Below are 21,143 nucleotides of genomic sequence, written 5' to 3'. Positions count from 1 at the left end.
TATGGATATTGATGGAAGAAAATGTTAACATGTTGTATTCATTTAGTTTCCCGTCTGTGGTCATCAAATTGTAGGACTTCTTTCTTTGACAGCAAAACACCACAGACTGTCGCTTACATTCTCGACGCTTTGTGTTCAGTTTAATAGAATGAAGAGTTTTAACATTTTTATTTAGCATTGTGTTACTTCTGCTTGAATCTCATTCTATTTCTTAAATTTATACTTCCTTAGAAATGTATTTTTCAATCTACTCTATTTATTTTTGTCTCTTTCCAGTTCTTATATTTCAGATATGTACTTAAATTGAGGAGATCACATAATATTCTCATTTTGATTCCCATCAGATTTTTAAGTGTTGGACTTGAAAGTAGGGTGGGCTTTGTCGTATTGTTTTTCATTTATTGCGATAAATTTCTTTTTATGATAAGAATGTTGATTTATTGTCGTCATGATAAATTCCAATTAATGTTTAAATCCCCCAAAACTGTTGGGATTATTAGTTCTCCTCTGTTTATTCAATGCAATTGTCAATACATTTAAATTGATTTGGAAAATTTGATTAAATGCAGTTACTGTGTGCCGTTTAGAAATCCTACTTCTTCATAAGACTGTTGTCCTAAAGATGCACATTAAAAATGTTTTTCAGGATCAGTATTTGAGCGTGAGGGGTTATGACTGCTGTGCCGGGCAGTCACAGCGACGCCATTAAATAAAACAAAAAATAAATAGTTCTCATCACTTTTATTATTCCCACGTTATTACCACAAAATATTGTGATAAAACTTGAAGTCTGTATCGCCCAGCCAGACTTGAAAGCCAAAGGTCAAGTCAGTGAAGCTGAAGTGGTTAATAAGTTAAAATATAATATAAATATGTTGTCCTTGAAATTAGACTTGAAGTCTCCTTTCTATCTTTTCTTTCTTTTTAAATCTATGCGCCTCGGCGCCAGAGACGGGCCGACAGCGGGAACGCCGCATGTCTCCGTCCTGTCAGAGCAGAATATTTTCTATCCGTTTGTCCCTGAAGGAAGATCAGTGATCATTCCTCCTTAATGAGACAAAATCGGAGCCACATTATGTCAACTTGGCGGGGTGTTTTTCTTAAGTCCCGTCTGCGAGCGGTTTATGGAAAAAGCGTCTGTTTTTCAGCTGCACTCTGGCTGTCATCTGTCCAGGCTGGCGCAGTTCCTCGCCTGCTCTCGCTGTCATGCCAGCGTCTCGTTCTGGTGCGTAGCTGAAACATTTCTGTGTGACTTGGCCACAAATGTGTAGGAATCTCTCCCAGTCCCCAGAGGATTGTGCCAAATGTTTCTCTCTCTGACCCTTCAGCATTTCAAAATGCTGTCTTTTAAAGAGGAAATGGTCGTCATTCCACACTGCAGCCTGGGAGCCGTGATGGGAGCAGCTTTAACAGAACTTTCTTTGCGTGTTTTTTCCATTTCGACCCGAAGTGAGACGAAGATTTAGAGGCTGGTCTAAGCCCTTGTCTGAGCTGTAATCTCCTCCCGCAGCTCGCTGTGTAATTTAGTGTTTTATGGAGATATTGTTGTTCTGTCAGGCTGTCATTTCAGGGCCTCCTGCCACAGTATGAGCTGCCTGTCAGCGTCAGGGAGGGGCAGCCGGGTCCGTTTGTTTAGCTGGTCTGCTCTGAAATTAATGTGCATGGCTCTCTGTCATTTGACATTTTTGCTTTGTTTAAATGAAGTGAGACAGAAACACACCACACATCCTGTATGAGCCTATTAATGTCCTGAATGCTGCTCATGATGTGGGAAGTCCAAGTACATTTTAGAAAGCGTCAGCTTTTGTTTGTCGGGAGGACCAGAATACGTGCAGTGAATTAAATAAATGAACAAGATGGTGAGTATTTGGAGGCATCATTGAACTGAGAAGTTGCACCTGAACTCATAGTGGAGTTGAAAAGGAGGCTTGAAGGATGCAGAGCAGGACCAATCAGGAGGAAAGAGGAAGTTCAAACCATCTCTTCCATCAAACATAGGATCATATCCCCTCGGCTTTCTAACCAAACAGCCACACAGAGATTTAAAGCAGCAGTTTGTTACTTTTTATGGCAAATGTTTTTTACGCATTTGTTTAAACCTTCACTATATTGTGACGGCACAACATGAGTCAATCTGTGACGAGAACGATCTCCTCCACCTCGTTGCTGAGCCACTTTTATCATCTGAAACCAACCAATCAGAGCCAGGAAGAGTGAAGGAGAAACGGCGAAGCCAACAGAAGACGGAGTTTCAGTAAAGCTTGGACTCATCAGTCTCCTGGGTACTTCAGTGGTACGATCCGTGCTGGGACATTTCCCAACCTGCACCTGTTGAACTAAAGACTGGAGATAAGATTGGGCCCAAATGAGGAAACATTAAAAATACTCAGAGTGAACAGTAGGAAGTAAATTTTGACAAGCTAGGCTCTGTTTTTCTCCTGCCTACTGGTGTATCAGTATAACTTCATGTTTGTTCTAGAATATTTCATTTTGGCTTTTCTCTGTGTGTTTAGGAAGTGCTGTTGTGATACACAGTATTGAAGCCTACTTGACAAACTAGTTTTAACTTGCTAATGAGCAAAATGAAAATGGGTTTTGTCAGTGGACCAGAGATTTTAGTGAAATTTAATACAGGCGGTATCACAAGTTCTAAAGTATTCTGTGTTGTGAAGCACCAGTTTAAATTAGCTGGAGGTTTTCCTCACATTTTTAACACTGTCGGTAGTAATTACTTGGTTAAATAAAACTTTCATGGAGTAAAAAAAACATGACATGTCTAAAAAAAAATATTGCTATTTACTTGCTGGATAGAGCTTCATTATGTAACTTTTATTAAAAACATGTTTTTCATATGAAGTATCGCCATGTCGTGACAGATAATTTGCGAAAAAATCAAGCTTATCATAAACCAATATCTTAATCTGATCTGGTTTTACCGTCACATGCCTGCTCAACAGAAACAGTTTCCTGTGTGGATGAAATTTTCCTCATTCACATTGAAATATCGATTTGAGGAATGTTTCCTCTGGGAATTAATGAGCAACCTGTGAACTTCAACACGAGGCAGAGGTGTGCAGAAATGTGACATTTTTTGGCAGATGGACCTCTGGTCATATTTTCTACCTTATTCCAACAGTTTTACTCCAACATGCAGAATGTTCCACAGGAAAGCCTCCCCGGAGACGGACCGCTTCCCTCTTCCTGTTCTCTCCGTAACGTTTTGAGTCACCCTGGCGAACGCTACAACACCACAAGCATTTCAAAAATCCACTGCAGCTTTTCCTAAGAGCAGGACAGAGGGCCAAGATTCTGAGTGGAACTGGAGAAGTTGGAGGTTACTGCCTTGAGTTTTCTTTCTGCACACACACACACAGCGATTAGAGCTCCCCTGCAGGACGTGTGAACTCTTCTCATCTGCAGTGGGAACCAAACGACCCAACATCCAGACGCTGTGCTAGCTGCCACATCACATCAGACGCTCTGCATTCCTGATGAGGGTTACTCAGTTCAGCATGATGACCTAAAACTTTGTAGACCAGATAAAGACATTTTTGCACATCCACTCTTCACCCTGTTGGTGCACATGTTTTCTTCAGTTGTGCACAAGTTTGACATCTAGGAGAACCCCTTTTCTGCAACTAAAGTGACTTAACAGCTCATTTCCCTTTTTACATAAGCTCCAAATATTTGCATAAGCCTGTGCAAATGTGCTTTTGAAACCCATGCTGCGTCTTGGCAACAAATATGCATTCCCAGGCTGCAGCAAGAAAACATGAACTGGATTCTGGTCCCATAACTGTAAGTTTTTACGCTGGCAGTGCGACTTACTATGCAGACTGTAAGTCAGTTCACAGCTACCTGATAACTCGGCAGGAGGGATGCCAGCCACACACTAAGTAAGGATTACTGCTGTCTTTGGTGTTGGAGCTGTTCTGGAACCCCACAGCACTGCAGAGTTTCTCCCATGCAGGTGTGCAGCTTTCTAATGCTGCTTCCTGTCAGCTGCAGTTTACAGCATCGCATCAGAAGGACATTAAACCACACAGAGGGTATAAAGGCAGTTTTGTAAGGTTTTGAACTCTCCAACCCAGGGATGGGCAATAAATTGACCTCAATTAATTAAAAAGATCAAACTTTTGCAAAATCTGAACTGTTTTATTGATGATGATTGATGATGGTGATGTCAGCCCACCCAAACCTTACACTGTAAAAACACAAAATCCTACAAAGTAATTTTGGTCGAGCTTCTAGTCAAATATATTGATACACTGGAAACTTTTCATCAATATGTAGGAGTTTAAGTAAATAATTTCTTAATATTGATTTAAAAGAGTTTCCTTAGGCAGATTATTTCACTTTTAATGTGGAATAATCTGCCAATGGAACAAATACATTTTCATCAATATTAAGAAATTATTGCAGCTCCTATATTTCAACAAGCTTCTATATCTTGCTGAAAAGCTACTTATAACTTTCCAGTTATAAGAAAATACTTTCAGTAGTTTTCTTATTTCAAATGCATTAATTTATTTGTACTAGAAACTAGACTGAAAATACTTGGTAAGATTTTGTTTTTTGCAGTGTACTATTTTGTTTGACAAGTATGTTTTACAGATTCTAGCAGATTTTTGATTTTTAAGTGCAGAAATATCCTTGCTTTTTCTAAAAACAAAGTTTTATGACGGAAATTTGCTCAGTTTTCTTCATCTGCAATGGGCCTGATACGCTGCCATACAAACTGGTGTGATTCGTGGATGCAAATAATACTTTGTGACATTCAAAGTTGATATGTTTGAAAAAACACAAAATCTATCAAAAATTTAGATTTTTTTATTTTTTTTAAAATTGCATTATTTTCGTTAATCAAATGTATTTTTGGAAATGCAGAAGGCTTTTGTTACAGGAGATTCTTCTGGTTTTCCGAAAAGTGAGCAATAAGCATTTACCTCCTTGCCAAGTGGCAGCCATGCTGGTCAGTGACTGAACGACCTGACGGAACAATGGTGAATTGCAGAACATCTCTGTGTTAATTAACACTTAACAGAAGAGCTGGACACGGAGCCTGAGGTCTGTGAAAGCGGCTGGATGCCGATCACCTCCCCCACACGTCTAATAAGCACCACAGTGTTTATGGACTGCAGGGCTGCTAGCAGCTAGCCTCGACTTGTCCATGTGAAAGCAGCTGAATTTGCACTCCTTTCATCCTCTTTGCACTTAGAGGCGTAAAACCTCATCAACCCTCTGAGTGCCCAAACAGTCATTTAAGGACACATTCCCAGTACTGGTGCCGTTAGTCAGCCACATGCTGCTCATCGTGGCAGCCTCTGAGCAAAGACTGGGAGTGGTGCAGCAGACTGCCAAGCTAGAAAATAACACAATAATGGGCCCACGCTCAGTTTTTCCTCCTGAAATGTGCACCGCTTTAAAGTTTTGGTGTAAAACTAAAGTTACGGCATGTCTGAGATTCCAGACAAAGTGTTGCTTAACGCTGACCACTCAGCTGATGATCAGACACAATACTTCCTCCTGACACCAAGGAGTCCCTGACCTCTCTGAGGAGACGTTTGTTTTTCCTCCTCGCTGCCCTGCAGCTGCGCACGGTGACTAAATGTTCTCGACTTTTAGGAAGATTCTTGGGCAGAGGCAGCAGCCACTCCTAAACTGTGATTTAATTCACTAGTGATCCACGTCCTCCATAGGCGGCACTCCTCTGTTGGGTCATCCTTCCATGTCCAGTGTATTTCTAAGTTCAGGATGTGGAACCTTCTGGGACTTTACTTTGGAAAAAGGTGTGTTTACTAATAGAGACTGATGGAAATCTGTTTACACCAGAATGAGAATGACTTCTTGAAGAGTCAGTTTTATGGAAAATGTACCCCCCCCCCCCTTTTTTTTTCTTTTTAAGCTTTACATCATGTTCTAATCCTGGAGTGTTGCCTCAATTCGTCCATGCATGTTTGAGAAATCCTTCAGTCTCCTTTAGATGGAACACGTATCGTTGGAACAAGTTTGAAAGAGCCCATCAGGCGAATAAAAGCCCACCTGTTGGTGGTGTTTAATGGAAAAATAACAGGGCGTTGCCCTTCACCCCCATATCCAACAACCAACCACCACAGGCATCCAGCTGGACCTCAGCACTGGGAGACATGTTGAAGTAAAATCTCTCCAATGAAATAAAGGAAATAAGCAAGCGAAAAAAGCATGAAGACTGCACCCTTGTTTAGATGCAGATATTATATTATGTCTTTTATTCAGCTGGAACAAAAGCTGTTTTAGCTTTCTCCTGATCGTTATCAATGTCATCAGCTGACAGTGTTTGTCATATAAGCCAATGAGACGCTTTTTATTCCATGGTAACGGAAAATAAGTTAAGCCAACAAATACTTCTAACTTGACTACAAAGCTCTTTTTGCACAACTTTCAGGTGTTTGGTGAACAGGTCTCCAGTGTTTGTGGAAAGCATGGCAGACGTGCCTTCTTTGACGCTTCCCTGTCCGACTGTCCTGCTGCTTCCGTGTCGTTCCAGGTCACGGAGAGTGTCACTGCGGGGAGTGCAAATGCCACGCCGGCTTCGTGGGCGACAACTGTAACTGCTCCACAGAGACGTCGCTCTGCTTCTCGGACGACGGGAAGATGTGCAGCGGGCGAGGGAGCTGCGTGTGCGGCCGCTGTCAGTGCACCGAGCCGGGGGCGTTTGGAGAGACCTGTGAGAAATGCCCCACCTGCCCCGACGCCTGTGGCACCAAAAGGTGGAGCACACACACACACACACAAACAAAATACACTCTCGGTATACTGCTGTGACGTCAGGGACTAGTTTGATCAACAGGCAACAGGAGTGAAATATTGATTGCAAAGAGTCCATCTGAACTAATTAAGGTCATATTTAACCCTGCAGAAAGCGCAGGCAGGATTTTCCACAGTTTTTGCACTAAACTGCCAGTTACTGAAAGTTGAAATAGCTTTGAACAAAAGCCCTCTCTCATCACACATTTTCCCCAGAGCAGGTTTAGCAAATGAACATAATTTAGAGGAATTAGAATTATAATAAAAAAAAATTCAAAGAGGAAAATAACTGATTTAACTTCAGAGACAAGAAAAATGTTCCTTTTTACTCAGAGAATATAAACATTTTTGTTTTATCTGAATGTTAATTTCATATGCATTTGGTCATTAATATTTGTTTAGTGATGAAATAATAAGTCAGCAGTTTTATGTGGGGCCAAGATGATCCATTAGTGAGATATTTTCTGGGTTAGTAAATTTGGGCTCATTGCTGTGATGAGTTTTGATCTGTGAACTTTGACCTCCCCCCTTCTTTGCTCCAGGGAGTGTATTGAGTGTCGGCTTTTCAACTCGGGGAGACTCGCTGACAACGAGACCTGCCAGCGCTTGTGCAAGGATAAAATCATAACTGTGGAGAGCCTCGGTGGGTAAATACACACAATGTATTGACTTCCATTCATTTTAGTACCTGGATTTATGCCTAACCCAGATGTTTCCCCTAACTATTACTAACCATTATTAGCATATTCATAACCTTAACCAAAACCTTTGAACCCAAAGAAAAAAGAAAAAAAGAGAGAACCAGGAAAATGTCTTCATGCTCCACAAATGACCTCCCTTTGTTGGTGAAGGAAAATGGTTATTATAGTCCTCTATATGTAGAGGACTATAACAACACACACACACCTTCTAGGGCCTTGACACACCCCAGAGATGGCAAACGTTTCCCAGAAAACAGTCACCACCGCCGCTACTGCTAGCATTGATCTAAGAGCAACATTTGGTGCGACACAAACTCTGAAGTTGAACGTTTGGTAGATTTTGAACACAGCGGTCAATCACCAATCTGACGTACTAAAGGCGTCGCCATGGAGAGGAATACAGTTGAGAAGAAGGAGAAAAGAAGTAGAGCATGGAGCCAAACTGGAACAGAGAGCCATGTACAGCATGACCACTTCTAACACTATCGCTAAAATAAACATCTGGCAGGTTGCTTTGGCTCACTGACCGTCACCGAGACGAAACTGACCAGGAAATTCCAAACAGTCTGTAAGTGTGTTAAACCACACCTTTCCCACACAAGAGTGAGAATGTCCTGGTTAAGATAAGGTAGAAATCCCTGATAAGCAAATCAAGCCCTGTTACTGTGACTTTGAACTGTTGAAAGACTCGCAGTTGACTGCTTAACGTGAGGCTCAGCGATAGCAACGTGTTTTTCATTCTCAGGCGCCATTATGAGCTCAGCTGGCCGTCCATCCCCTCTCACTCCTAAAGCAAAGAACATACAACTGTGCCTGTTGCCACAACTCCACTGATTTAGTTTGGCTCTGCTTACAAATTTAAGCATAAATACGGTCGGCACTTAGAGGAAATCTGCATATTGTTGTCCGAGTAGCAGCTTATTCCACTTATGAGTAAGCTTAAGGGTACTATAGTCCCCCAGGATGCATCTTGATCAGGTGTCCTAATGTTGGCCGACTCCTTTCAGTGCAGAGGAGTTTCTAGTTCCTGGTGGATGATGGAGCTCCTCACTCTTAAATCTGACCAACTGTATCTGGGATCTGGAGTGTTCCAGGGGATTGTTGAGCTCTGTATTCACCACAACAGGCCAGAACAACGCCCAGACTCCAACAAACAATGCTCCAGTCCATCTACGCATCTCTCAGTCTTGCAGATTTTTGCCCAGTCACGGTTTGCCCTTGCTGCTCCAAAACCAGTATGGTGACAACTAAATGCTGATTGTTGGGATCTACAGCCAGTGGGTGACATCACTGCAGCTGCTTCCACCGTTTACCGTCTGTGGTTGCTAACTAATTTCCAGCAGACTTTTAGTGGTTCAGCCTCTAAGTTTAGCTATCGTTGGTCTTTTACTGAGATATTTTTATCCCCAACATCTATGTAGCTGTGCCGTGAGCTCTTAGATTCATACGATAATAATATGATCACAATGAATAAAATCAGAACTGACTGTAATCTGAAGAAGCCTAAGACGAGAGTAACTCGATTCTCAAACGTCCCGGTGACCACCCGGTGTTTGCTGGTTTCTAAAAATGGAAAAACAAGATTCACCTCTTGAAAGGTTTTCACAGCCTTTGCCAAGTACCTTGTTGAAGCACATTTGGCAGTGATTGTTAGTCTGTTGCGTATTTGAATGGAGGCAAGTGTTTAGTATGCTTAGTACTAAGCACTGTGACATTTATAGCCTGAGCTAATTTGCAGTGCGTGTCACCAGATGGACTTTTAACCACACAGATGTATGACTGTAGCAACAGAGTAAGAAGTCATACATTACCTCATCCTAAAACTACACAGTAAAACAATAAAACAAGAGAGCAGAACGAGAGGCAAAACCAGCAGGAAATTATCATGGCTGGCTGTAACCATGGCTACAAGCCTGCTTCCTTTTAAGATGCTCTTTCCTCATGTGAGGAGCTCCACATGTTGATGGCTTTCACAGCCTCAACACGTCTTCAGGATGCTTCTAGAAGCCTGTCACGGCCTTTGATTAGGCCTTTTCTCTTCTCCCAAGCTCAGTCACATGAACAGCACCAGAAGCAATTGTAGCTCTTCCCAGAGATGATCTGTTCTATTTAAGTCCAGGTTTTGGCTAGGCCACTCAGGGATATTCTCTGAAGCTTCATCTCATTGGCTTAATCTGAGGGTCACAGCATTCCTAAAGAAACTTTATACATCTGGTTTCAGACATTTTACCTACTGTGCAGACTGGTTGTGCACTTTCTGCTACAAAGATGCATCCTCACAGCATGATGAGCCACCACCATGCTTTACAATGAGGGATGTTGTTCACCAGGTGACTATTTCCTGTTTCCTGTCCAGCCATGAAGCTTGGAGTTAAGTTCATAATGTTGTATTTTGGTTTCACCAGAAAACTTGTCTTTTTCTGCTCAGTCTTCAAGATGTTTCAGGAAAGTTTGGCCATGTTAGCATGAAGCTAGAACTGGTGGCGTACGTTAGCGAAAATCAACCGTTCAGCTCGTTCTCTTAACTTGAAAAGGGAAAACTTGGATTCCTGGTCATCTTGGGATTCTGAGGAAAACATCCACAAGTACTGCTGGCTTTCTGGAATTGGAGTAGAGATCTGTGAATTTGGTGGAGATCCAAGTTTAAAAAACAAAAGTTTATCACTTTTTTCCCTCCTAACTTTGAAATATTCCTCTGACTCAGTAATTATTCTCTGTCTTTGGAAGTGTTCAGTCCATACAACTCTATAATAGTTGGAAATCACCTTTAAACATGCCACAGATATAGTGTGAGTGTTGCTCAGAGGTAAGAACAAACCTTTGCCAGTGCTGCTTTAGGAGGATAAAGTGATCTGTGGTGTGTAATCAAGAGGAAGGGTCACTAACCCGAAGCAAACCTTAGAGAAAGAAGATCCAAACAAACCCAGTGACCCGGTCATCTGGGTTTGTTTGCAGAGAAGTCTTCAGGAATTCTCTGCAGTTCCTCTTTGTTAAAGTGAGATGGTTTTGGTCATGACGGTTCTGTCCAACTAGAGAGCTGACTGATGAACCCATGTGAGTAAAATGTTGAGGTGCACGGTTAGGATTTCACCCACCACTCTCACACTTCAGACTCTGGCCTACTCTGATTTTAAAGTTATTCATCCACACTTTTGTTTTGTTCATTTAAAGACAGGAAACATTGACAATAAAGGCTAAAATGTCGTTTTTAAGGGCGTAACAAGATCTTGTGATATTAAAAGGCTGCTGTATGTCTCGTCTCACAAAGCTCCATCAGCCTGAGCTGCTGTTATAAACCCCGGATTAGAAGAGGAGCGCTTTACAACCTGCACTCCATGGCTAATGAAATAAGAAAGCAAGGAGCTCTGGACTTGTCCTGCTGTTTCACAGTCGACAGGCTGGCTAGCAAAACGCAGTTACATAAACACCAAAGCAGCATTCAGAAGTGTTTAGAAAGTGTTTATTTGGAGCAGTTTTGATTACTTGTTATAGAAAACATATTGTGACACAGAGACAGAAGAAATGTGATTTTTAAGCACCGTGAGAACAACATGGTCAGCTAGCTGTTAGCCACTAATGTCGCTAAATTGGCTATTTAACTTTTAGCTTGAGGAATCTGGTGAAACATACAAACATATTAAACTGATTAATCTTGAACATGGACACTGCAGAAAATATTAACTACTAAATCTGGTTAGAGATTCTGTATAATGTGGTTTGGAATTTATTAAACTTTTACCATTTTTATTTGTAATTTGGAAAAAAAAATTGTTAAAAACTCACCTGGTCTGACTCTCATGCACCCAAACGTCTCATGAACTGGTTGTATTTTTACACCTTAAGTCCAACACATTAGTTTAGAAGCAGCTTCTTCATTTTTACACCAAAGTTTATGCTATAAAACTTTATTTTAAGATTTTCAGTAACTCTCCAATCACCTGTCAGAGCTGATCAACAAGAAGTCTCTCAGCTGATTGGTCTGTTACTGTTTAGTTGGTTTGTTATACTTGAGCATGAAATGATATATTCAGGATAAAATATTTATTTACCCTACTTGTGACAGAGATCTCAGAAGAGTGAAGTAAGTCTTCAGTCATGGTTGTTTTATTTTTGGCAGGCCTGATGAAGAGTTACCACACATAACCAAATAATATTTTCCTGTTATAATTCCACATGAGTCTCTCTTTAGTTGATGTGGCTCAGGCTAAAATGAAATGTTTTCTGCAGACGTCAGCCTTTCCCAGGCCTTAAATATCTCCAGCTTTTATCTGATGTGAGATCTCCCCTTTATGTTCCTGTATCCACTTATTAGCATTAACCAGTATTTTCAGCTTTGATGATCAGAATGTTCAGGTATCCTGGGATCATGGGCTTACTGGTAAAGTCATAGTCATCTAATGAATCTCACAAAGCCTGTTATTTTCTAAATAGTTAGATCTCAGTTACATCAGTCTGCATTCAAAGTAGGGCTGTTGTAAAAGAAAATTTTAGTAATCAAGTACTCTATAAAATATTTTTACGATTACCCGAGGAATCGGATCTTTCTCTCTCTCTCCACTCTCTCTCTCTGCCATTCCCATCTTTTGCTCCAAAACCGTGACGACGACAGAAAAACTGTCATAGTCCAACTATCGCACTACAAAGTTCAACAATCCTTATTTGTCGCCCAAACCCTGACAGAACGCCACACAATTCAACACCAAGCTGCCAGCACTTCAAAACAACTCGTAGGCGGAAGTAAGAGCGCTGCCCACCACAAATGCGGAACACACTGCGCTACATAATAAAACATAAATTAACGAAGCTTCGAGTCAGATAAATTTTCCTCGAGGACTTTTAATAATCGAGATACTCGAATCATTGGAGGAATCGTTTCAGCCCTGATTCAAAGACATCACTACTCTCATCCAGACCCAAAGAAGCCAATCCAAATTAGCAATGCAGACTCTACCAAGCAGCCTTTCATAAACTCCCCATCAGAGAGTAACTTACCATATCTTGCAGTTTTGTGGGATGTTACAAATCTGTTCCTAACTGGGGAAAAGTGGAGCTTTGTAAAACATCCTTGTTGCTTTCTCAGTTTAGCTAGCAAGTCCTGGTACACGTGTGTCGGCTCTGAATCAGTCAAATTGTTGCATGTTTACTCTTTGTAAATTGTTATCCTTAAACGCCGCTGTAAGTTCTCCACACAGGAAGCACACAGCTTTTCCATCAGTTTTAGTAAAAAAATATTTAAAAGTCTATATTTAGGTAAAAACTCCACAGCAGTTTGTCTTTTCTTAAAGGGACAGTATTATGTAAAATCAGCTTTTTTGAATTTTACATCATGTTATAATGTTGTTCCCTCATCAAAAGTGTTGCCTTGATTAAGAAATCCTTCAATCTCCATGGCAACCAGTCAGCTGTACAAAATGCCTGAATGAACCAATCTCCACCTTGGAGATGCAGCTTTAGAGCATCCACCTCACACAAAAACCCTCCTCCCTCTGCTGAACTCATTATAGGAGCTACTTCTCAGAGCAACGCTGGTAAAAACGTTGTTAAAGGACTAGAGGAGCCATGTTGTGATGACTTTATAAAGGCGGAGCTTCAGAAAGAGCAGGAGCTTCTTAAAGACACGGAGGCCCAATTTCAAGTTCAATTTGCTTTAAGTTATATTTAACATATACAACATTTTTATAACAACTGAAGGTAACATAGTTACTTTATTGTGCTATAAAATGACACCATGTGCCTGCAAAATATTAATACTGCCCCTTTAATGTTAGCTGACATATTCAGATACTAAAAGCTAATGTATTTGAATGCCCCTTTGCTACAGGGGTTATGTGCACTGGTAACGTTGGTAAAGCAGTAGTTGTATTGTGTAGGTGCTACACAAAGTAGCACCTACACAATAAGTAATGAGATTTACTCTTCTACTACAAACTCAGACGGGCCTGTCCAAGGTCGTCAGCGGGCCATGAATATGGATTGAACACTCTTAGCTGTTCAAAGCCTGGCCTATCTATTACATCATGAACAAGAGTGTCAGGCGTCCCAGTGCAGCCCCTCTTATCAGGTTAAAAGGTTTCATTCATTCACACTCGGATCCTCCACAGACCTCATCAGTCACCTGTATCCACCCACTGTGCAAACACACCTGCGGCCTGAACCCAGCCAGAGCAGAGTGGAGCTGTCTGATGTCCCTGGAGCTGCCTTGTCCTTCCATTCTTCCCAGCGGCGGCTGGATGTGTAGGGGAACGTGTCAATGATCCCACGTTGGTTTGTGAGCTGGAGGGGCTCGGCTGCGTGCCGTTCAGAAACATTCCACTGCGACCCGGCATGGCCCCGCTTCCAAGTCTGACGTGTCTCTTTGCATTCCCCGCTACTCCAGCCATCTGAGCGGCCCTAATGGACTCCACATGTACGCTCCGGATACTTTGTGCATGAGATAGAAGAGGAGGGCCGGAGGAAAGGAGGGAGGAGGAATGGCCTCACCCTCCCTCGTGAGGTTTGGGGGATAGACTGACTGAAAACAAGGGCATCCACAAAGTGAGCGCTGCCAACAGGGAATGACGACTTTGTTTGGCAAAGCTGTGACCTCACACACCACCAGGCAGCGTTCAAGAATCCTCCTTCTCCTTTATTCAACACTAAAGGTTTAAAGAAAATCATAATTCCTAGTCCTGGGAAGTCTGAATGGATTCAAAAATCTATTTAATGCGTTTAATTTGTATGTCTATGTCTCTACTATTTGTGAGTGCACTTCGTATTGCTTTTCACATCCACTGGGCCACCAGAGAGGGCCGTCTCACCTGCTGTTTGTATATTTTTAATCTTTTTTTTGTCATTGAAGAAAAAGCTGTGGGTGCAGCTATGAAACCTAAATACTGCTTATAGAAGTTAAAGAATTGTATCCACTATTTTTGTTTAAATATAAACTGATGGGATTTGGATGGAATGAAGTAAATGTTGCGTTTGATTACACTGTTCTTTCCTCTTGTCGGTCACATCATTTAATCAGACTCTCCAGACAGTTTAAATAGAACAACTGCTTTCTGAATTTAAATTTGTTTCTGAATTACATCATTGCCCAAAAATTGGAACTGAATCGCTAGACTGACAGATTTTCATGTCTCATGTCCGCAAAGCAGCAAAACAAACCAGAAACCTGCTTCTACTAACATTTCCCATGAATGAGCCTCTTTTTTTTCCCCGGCTCTTTTTACTTTGACCTCGATGTTTTCAATTGACTTAATTTCCTCTCTTTGACGAGTGAAACTCCTGTTCCTATCTTCCATTGCTGTGCAGAAAACGAGGACCCTGCAGCGGTGCTGTGTGTGTATAAGACGGAGAACGACTGTGTGATGAAGTTCACGTACCTGGAGCACGCCAGCGGACGCTCCATCCTCACCGCGCTCCAGGAGCCGGGTCGGTTTACACTTCGGTCAACGAAAACTGAATGAGTTCTGTTTTGGGTTTTCTGTTCCTCTTAAGTGTTTCAGATCAACACTTAGGATGAGACTGAAATTACCTGGGTGAATATGGATCAGGATTTTATTTCTTAAGGGATGAAAAGTTTAGGGTATTAGGATTAGGGCCACTTACAGGGAAAAAAAATGAATAATTGAGACTTTTTTTTTCCAGTCCTACAGTTGAAACCAGATATTTACATACATCAAATAAAATGTTTCGTTTATTTACATATGCCAATTTTTTTTTTCTCACTGATGGCTGTTAAATCAGACCAAACTTCTCTTGTTTCAGGTCAGCAAATAGAAATAATTTAGGTAAATCTAACTGACCTAAAACAAAAAAAGAAATTTGATCTGATTTAACTTCAGACGGTGAGAACAAACTTTTTTTTTTTTTTTTTTTTTTGGTGTAAACATCTGGTTTTAACAGCCCTTTTTACCCAAGACTGTGTCAATAAAGGCAGCCGAATGAAAACTAATCTTTGTTTTAGCTGAATTTATATGTAACTTACGTAAATAATGCATTATATGTTTATAAAACATAATTTCTGGAAGTGTTCCTTCCATCTGGACGCCTGCAGGGATGATGTGGACGGCTGTGGTTGAATGTTACACAGAACAGAGATGCAACAGTTCATCTGGTGATCCTGAGTTCACACTGAAACCGAAACGGAGATCTGAGAACGATCATCTGAACCTGGGCTGCAGTTCAGCACATTGTAACACATTTACTCAGAGCCAGGATACGGTGCCAGCAGTTATTTTACAAATAACTTAAAAATGAAGTCATTTGATGAAAGCAACAATTTTTAAATGATCTTCTTTAAATGAGCAAATCCAATCAAAGAAGACATCTTAAAATAGTTCATCTTTGATTTTAACCTGAGTTTAGGAGTGGAGAACTGATGCTGCTTCAGGTCAGGTTGAAACTCAGAGTTTCTTCTAAAAAAAAAAAAAAACAAAAAAAAAAAAGCTGTGCCAGCAGTTAAATCTGTTTCCATGGTGATGTATTCAGATTTTTCAGCCCATCATGAATCTAAACCTGACATCTTGTCTTTCTTTGTAACCTGTTTGACTGGACGACTCCTGGCACAGAGTGTGGAGGTGGTCCGTCTGCCTTAACGGTCCTACTGGCTGTGGTGGGCACCATCTTACTGGTGGGAGTGGTTCTGCTGGCCACCTGGAAGCTGGTCATCACCATACACGACCGGAGAGAGTTTGCTCGCTTCCAGAGCGCTCGGGTCCGCGCCCGGTACCTCATGGTAAGGAAGACGTCTCTGGTCTTTTGTACCAGAGTTAGCTTTAGCTAGCTCCACATGGTAGCCAAACAGTGCCTACCATGTGGATGTTCATGTCCCAGTTACAGTAGAGTTGACATCCTGAACTCAGTGCAGCTTGTTTAAAGCTGCAGTATGTAACTTTTACAGATCTGATAAAACTGTCACCATGTTGTGACAGTTTATGAGACAATCAGTGTAAGAAAACTGTTTATCCTCTGTCATTAGTAGCCATGCTAACTAGCCTTAGCGTTCATGGCAAGCTATGTTGTAGTGAACCAGCTGTAATGTAGCAGAGAGAAAGGAGGAGTGTGAGTAGCATGTATACAAAGATAATTGACAGCACTAAAACCCTCCCACTGGCTCTGATTGGTTGTTTCTGATTGGTGTATTTCTGCAGTTAGCACTGGGAGAAGGCCGAGGAGTTTGGATTTCTTCACAGATTCTCATATTATCCTGTCACATCATAATGATGATTTTATTTACTTTTATTTCTATGCAGGAATCGTATTTATTGATCTTTCTTTGTACTTGGTGTATTGTACTATTTGTTACTTTTATAAATTTTTTTTTTTTTCAGGCGTCCAACCCTCTGTACAAGGACCCCATCACCACTCACTTTGCAGAAATGGAAACGTTCGAGAAGTCTTTTAACGGCGGGGTCCACTGATCCCTCTGCACGGGGCACGGCAGGACCGGTCCAACACACAGACCCCTGAATGATGGAGGACAGAAGACTGAACACACCCTCCCTTCTTCCCTCTGCTCTCCACCCGTCCACGCTGCTGACAAACGATTCAAACGAACCCAGAAGACGTTGAGTCTGTCGTATTTCTGTTCCTGAGGAGATTCAAAAGGACAATTAAACTCAGAGCGTGGAGCAGACTCAAACTGTGGATGTGCAGCTTACACAAGATAAACTCCTAACCACGTAGAGCAGCATTTACTGAACAGGATATTGGCTTATATTTCCATATTTTCAGAAATACTAAAGACATATTTGAGAAATGAGCTCTTCACTCAGCAGGACTCTGATTTGCAGCATATTACTGGCTTTTATTTCTACAGAAGGTTGTAATGATCATTTGATACTACTAATATTTACTAAGCAACAGATGTCTTACCTTTATTTTGCACATATGGTGTTAAAGTGTCTAATTCTGTAAAGATGTGTTTGGGTTGATCACATGATGCAGTTGCACTCTCCTCTGTTAATCTGAATAGCAGGGCATTAACAAACTAACGCCTGGACATGACCAGACTGCACTCGTGTCACTCTGTGTTGTCGATGGGAACCAAACTGCCACACCTCGAGTTCAAAGAGAAGCTCCGATCAGAATTTAGGTCCCGGTTTTTATAAAGCTTGACCTGCCGACATCAGTTTGACTGATTCTGGGTTCCCTTTAAGAACTGCAAACACCTGGATGGTGCTAGCCATTCACTAGTTGGAGTGAAAAGTGAAACCAAAGCACCGTTGCTGTGCTCCACTCAGCCTTCCCGTTACTTACCGACGTCTTGTTCTGTTTCAATACATCCTATAAAACGTCTCGATGCCTCTTCTGACTTTAGTTTGAGCTTTCTTCGTTCAGTAAAGGACCCTGTATGGTCAATCTGAAGTCGACCTGTCGACTCGCGGTCACGTAGTTTCAAAGCGTTCTTTTTCGAGCACACCCTTCAAAGTCCACAAGCCGCTCCGAGCCAAGTGAAGCCCCTCCCACTGTAGGATGGTGAACACAGCGATCATGTCAGAGAGGATTGACTATTACAAGTTCACAAGTTCTGAAAAAATAATGACTGATGAGCTGCAGTATCTTCATGTCGCATGTTAATGGGAAGAAAAGAAAGATGGGACATTCACCCATGGTTAACGTACTTCCTCAAAGCCTCGGACAATTGCTCCTCAAAACGATCCATCCTGCTCTCTGGCTGAAAAAGCAGCTTCTGGAAGAGCTCCTGCAGAGTGCGGTGAAAGTTTGCCAGGGGGTTGTGACAAGGAGGGGTGGACGACACGAGACTGAGAACAAAATGAAGCTATTATTGTCACACAACGGCGATAACGAGACCTATTGGCCCAACCACACAGAGCCTTTAAGAACAAGCAGAGAGTGTTCTCCTTATGGCGACCTGGAAGTCTTTGCTTCTAGTGTCTTTACAGATGGCGGGGAAAATATGGGATTTTTGAAATTCTAATGTCAGGTTAGCCTGACGATTCTGGTCACCAGATGAACACTTGGTGCAACTTTAGGTCAGAGCAACCTTTTTGTGGTTACCAAAAGCTCTATTATTTTTAAAAGTTGAGTCATTCCCAGTTGATTAAGCCGCTCTTCTTTCAGTCCTGTTGTTACCCGTCTACTTGGAAGCTAGGGAAGGTTTGGATTCTCTCGTGAATTATTGACACAAATTGCAATCAAGACCTTTTGCAGAATGATATTAGCAAATTACAGTGGACAGAGTGCCTAGAAAATGGTTTGCTTCGAGTCTTGAATGCGCTTCTCTTGTCTCCAATTGATCGTCCTACATAGTCCTTCTGCTTACAGATTGTGTGCGAGTCAGAACTTGCACATACTGACAGGATAAAGCCTTTACTTTGCCGAGGGAATCCTCTATAGCAACAGTAGCCAAATGACTCACAGTGAGAAACACGGCCAAGAAAACAAATTAGTTGCCTAGTTAATCTAAAAGGAATGCTTTAATTTGGTTGTAATTGGGTCACCATGTAGACCAGCACCAGCCCATGTTAATGATTTAGTATCTAAGCAGCTGAAATGACTAAACTGAATGCAACAAGGTGTAAATGGTTCCAATATAAGTTGACTTGTCATATTACAGGAAACCAGTGAGTGGAGGTATTGCTGTTGAAACATATTTGACAGTAATACCAGCACCATTAGGTTTGGTACGGGGCACAGTTGGAAAAGTTATGGATTCAACACAATAGAATGATACAACATTTTATGAACTGCGATTCTGTGAGAGCTCTGGAGGAGCCATCTGCACATTGTCCAAGAAAAAAAACAAAAAAAACAAACCATCATCCTCTCACCACTTCCTGTTTGTCGTTTTTGCCAGAAGTTGCATGAGATTGTTGATCACGTGACCACAGCCCAAAAAAACCCACCTGATTCGACTCTAAAAACGTGAGTTTTTTTCTGAAATTTCCTTGAATTTACTTTTGTAATTTCAATTTGTGAAATTTTCTGGTTAATGGAAGCACAGCTAGAGGTTGTCACTGATTTGCTGTTTAAACCTGTTGACAGTTGTTGATTTGTACTTTTTGGATAGAAGAAGATTAATATGTACTTAATTGGTTGAATAGATCCAGATGTTTATGATTTTGGGGGGAATGGGGGGATAAAGACGAGCTTTGTTTGCAGTCCTGAATGCAGAGGTGACTCGATGTTTGAACCATTATGTTGTCTATTGCTATGCTGTCAGCTGTTATATGAATACCACGCTTCCTCCTTTTAGTAAATGTATTTCCAGTAAAGAAATGACATATCACCAGCCTTTTGCATGATAAAGGTTGTGGTGATGTTGCTGAACTTGTACAACTAGCTGGGTGTCGTTAGCTGTGTTTCCATTACAAACATGCACAAAACCATTTCCATAATATGCTAATGCTGAAACACATTTAAAATCAAGTGTGAAAATTCATTAGAAAACACCCAGCACCATCCTCTCCCTGCCACATCCTGTCGTCTTCTTTGACGTTTCTGCCAGTAGTAACGTCCCGCTGTTAATCATGTGACTCGTGCCAAATGAGAAAAGTGTTCCCATTGCAGTTTCACATCTATATGGCCAAAAAACAACCTCACCATAGCTAAACATTTTTAACTAAAAAGTTTTTTCAAAATTCCCATATCTCCATTAAGCAAATGTATTTTCATAATTCCAATTTGCACAATTATACGTTCAATGGAAACACAGCTGTTGTGTGGGAGGGGGCTTGTAAATATTACTTGAGAGTGCCAAATGGATGGCTGTGTGTTTTTACTAAGAGTTTGTCTCCTGGAACGGAAATGTTCTTCCTGCAGGGTCCTTGAAGACATGTCCACACTCCATGTTGATGTAACAATAAACGGCTCAGTTCAAACACTTGTTTGTCTTCCGGTTCACATGTTAGAGATATGAGCTTCCTTTTCCTCACACTTCATATTTAAATATTTAATATTTAGTAAAATGCATATGGGTTTATGGTTGTAATGTGATAAAATGTGAAGGATCTTAATTCATTCAATTAAGTCCAAAATTATTTCCACCCCTGGCAGATTTAGTCAAAAATTATCTTCAGTCGATTGAAATGAGAGGCTGAATTTGAAACCCTGCGCCAGAGGAGGGCGGCTTTAATCGTCCATCTAGACAGTGATGTGCTGATGAGGAAGAGGAGGAGGAGGAGGAGTGACGGCCAGTTCAGAAAGAGTCGACCGAGGCGGAAAGCGGTTTGGCAGTGGGAAATTTGTTGGAAGTCAATAACTGCAGCACAGAGCAGAATCTGACCTCATTAACACCATCGACATTTTTAATGATCTGTCAGCGCAGAGCTTAGGGGAAGGACACGACACCGACTCTAGACAAAGCTGCTAACAATATGGAGCACAGAGGAGGTTGTCATTATTCGTCTCCATGCATTTAATTTTTCTCGAAGCTTTTTCAATTGTAATCAATTCCCTCTTTAGTTCCCATTTAAATCATGAGCTCAAACACAAACTGTCTTTTAAATAATGTAGATGAGCTGTTGCAGCCTGGGGCTTGATCTAAATAGATCACAGACATCAGTGGTTCCTGGAGCCTTTTATTAATGAAACACAATTTATTGTAAACTACTTTGAGTTATTATTGCCTTTTCCTTTATCAGGATGACCTGTGTTCTTTCTACAAAGGGTAGTAGAAACAACACACACACTCTACTGAATCTTGTTTCC

At 41.3% G+C, this 21,143-nt stretch overlaps 1 protein-coding gene across 1 annotated transcript in view; it reads left to right on the top strand.

Annotated features, from left to right (window-relative positions):
• Nucleotides 1-20,314, top strand: part of itgb5 (integrin, beta 5) — a 53,311-nt gene extending 32,997 nt beyond the window's left edge. Inside the window, exons 12-16 of the mRNA XM_014989771.2 lie at nucleotides 6,527-6,749; nucleotides 7,329-7,429; nucleotides 14,781-14,900; nucleotides 16,040-16,206; nucleotides 16,802-20,314. Coding sequence (XP_014845257.1) covers nucleotides 6,527-6,749; nucleotides 7,329-7,429; nucleotides 14,781-14,900; nucleotides 16,040-16,206; nucleotides 16,802-16,891 — 701 coding nt within the window. The 3' untranslated portion in view covers nucleotides 16,892-20,314. The remainder of the gene's footprint in view (nucleotides 1-6,526; nucleotides 6,750-7,328; nucleotides 7,430-14,780; nucleotides 14,901-16,039; nucleotides 16,207-16,801) is intronic.
• Nucleotides 20,315-21,143: the final 829 nt, after the last annotated feature.

The sequence above is a fragment of the Poecilia mexicana genome, unplaced genomic scaffold (genome assembly GCF_051168715.1).
Source record: "Poecilia mexicana isolate PSO_F unplaced genomic scaffold, ASM5116871v1 scaffold_2, whole genome shotgun sequence".
NCBI lineage: Eukaryota > Metazoa > Chordata > Actinopteri > Cyprinodontiformes > Poeciliidae > Poecilia > Poecilia mexicana.
This window is presented reverse-complemented; position numbering and strand designations above follow the sequence as displayed.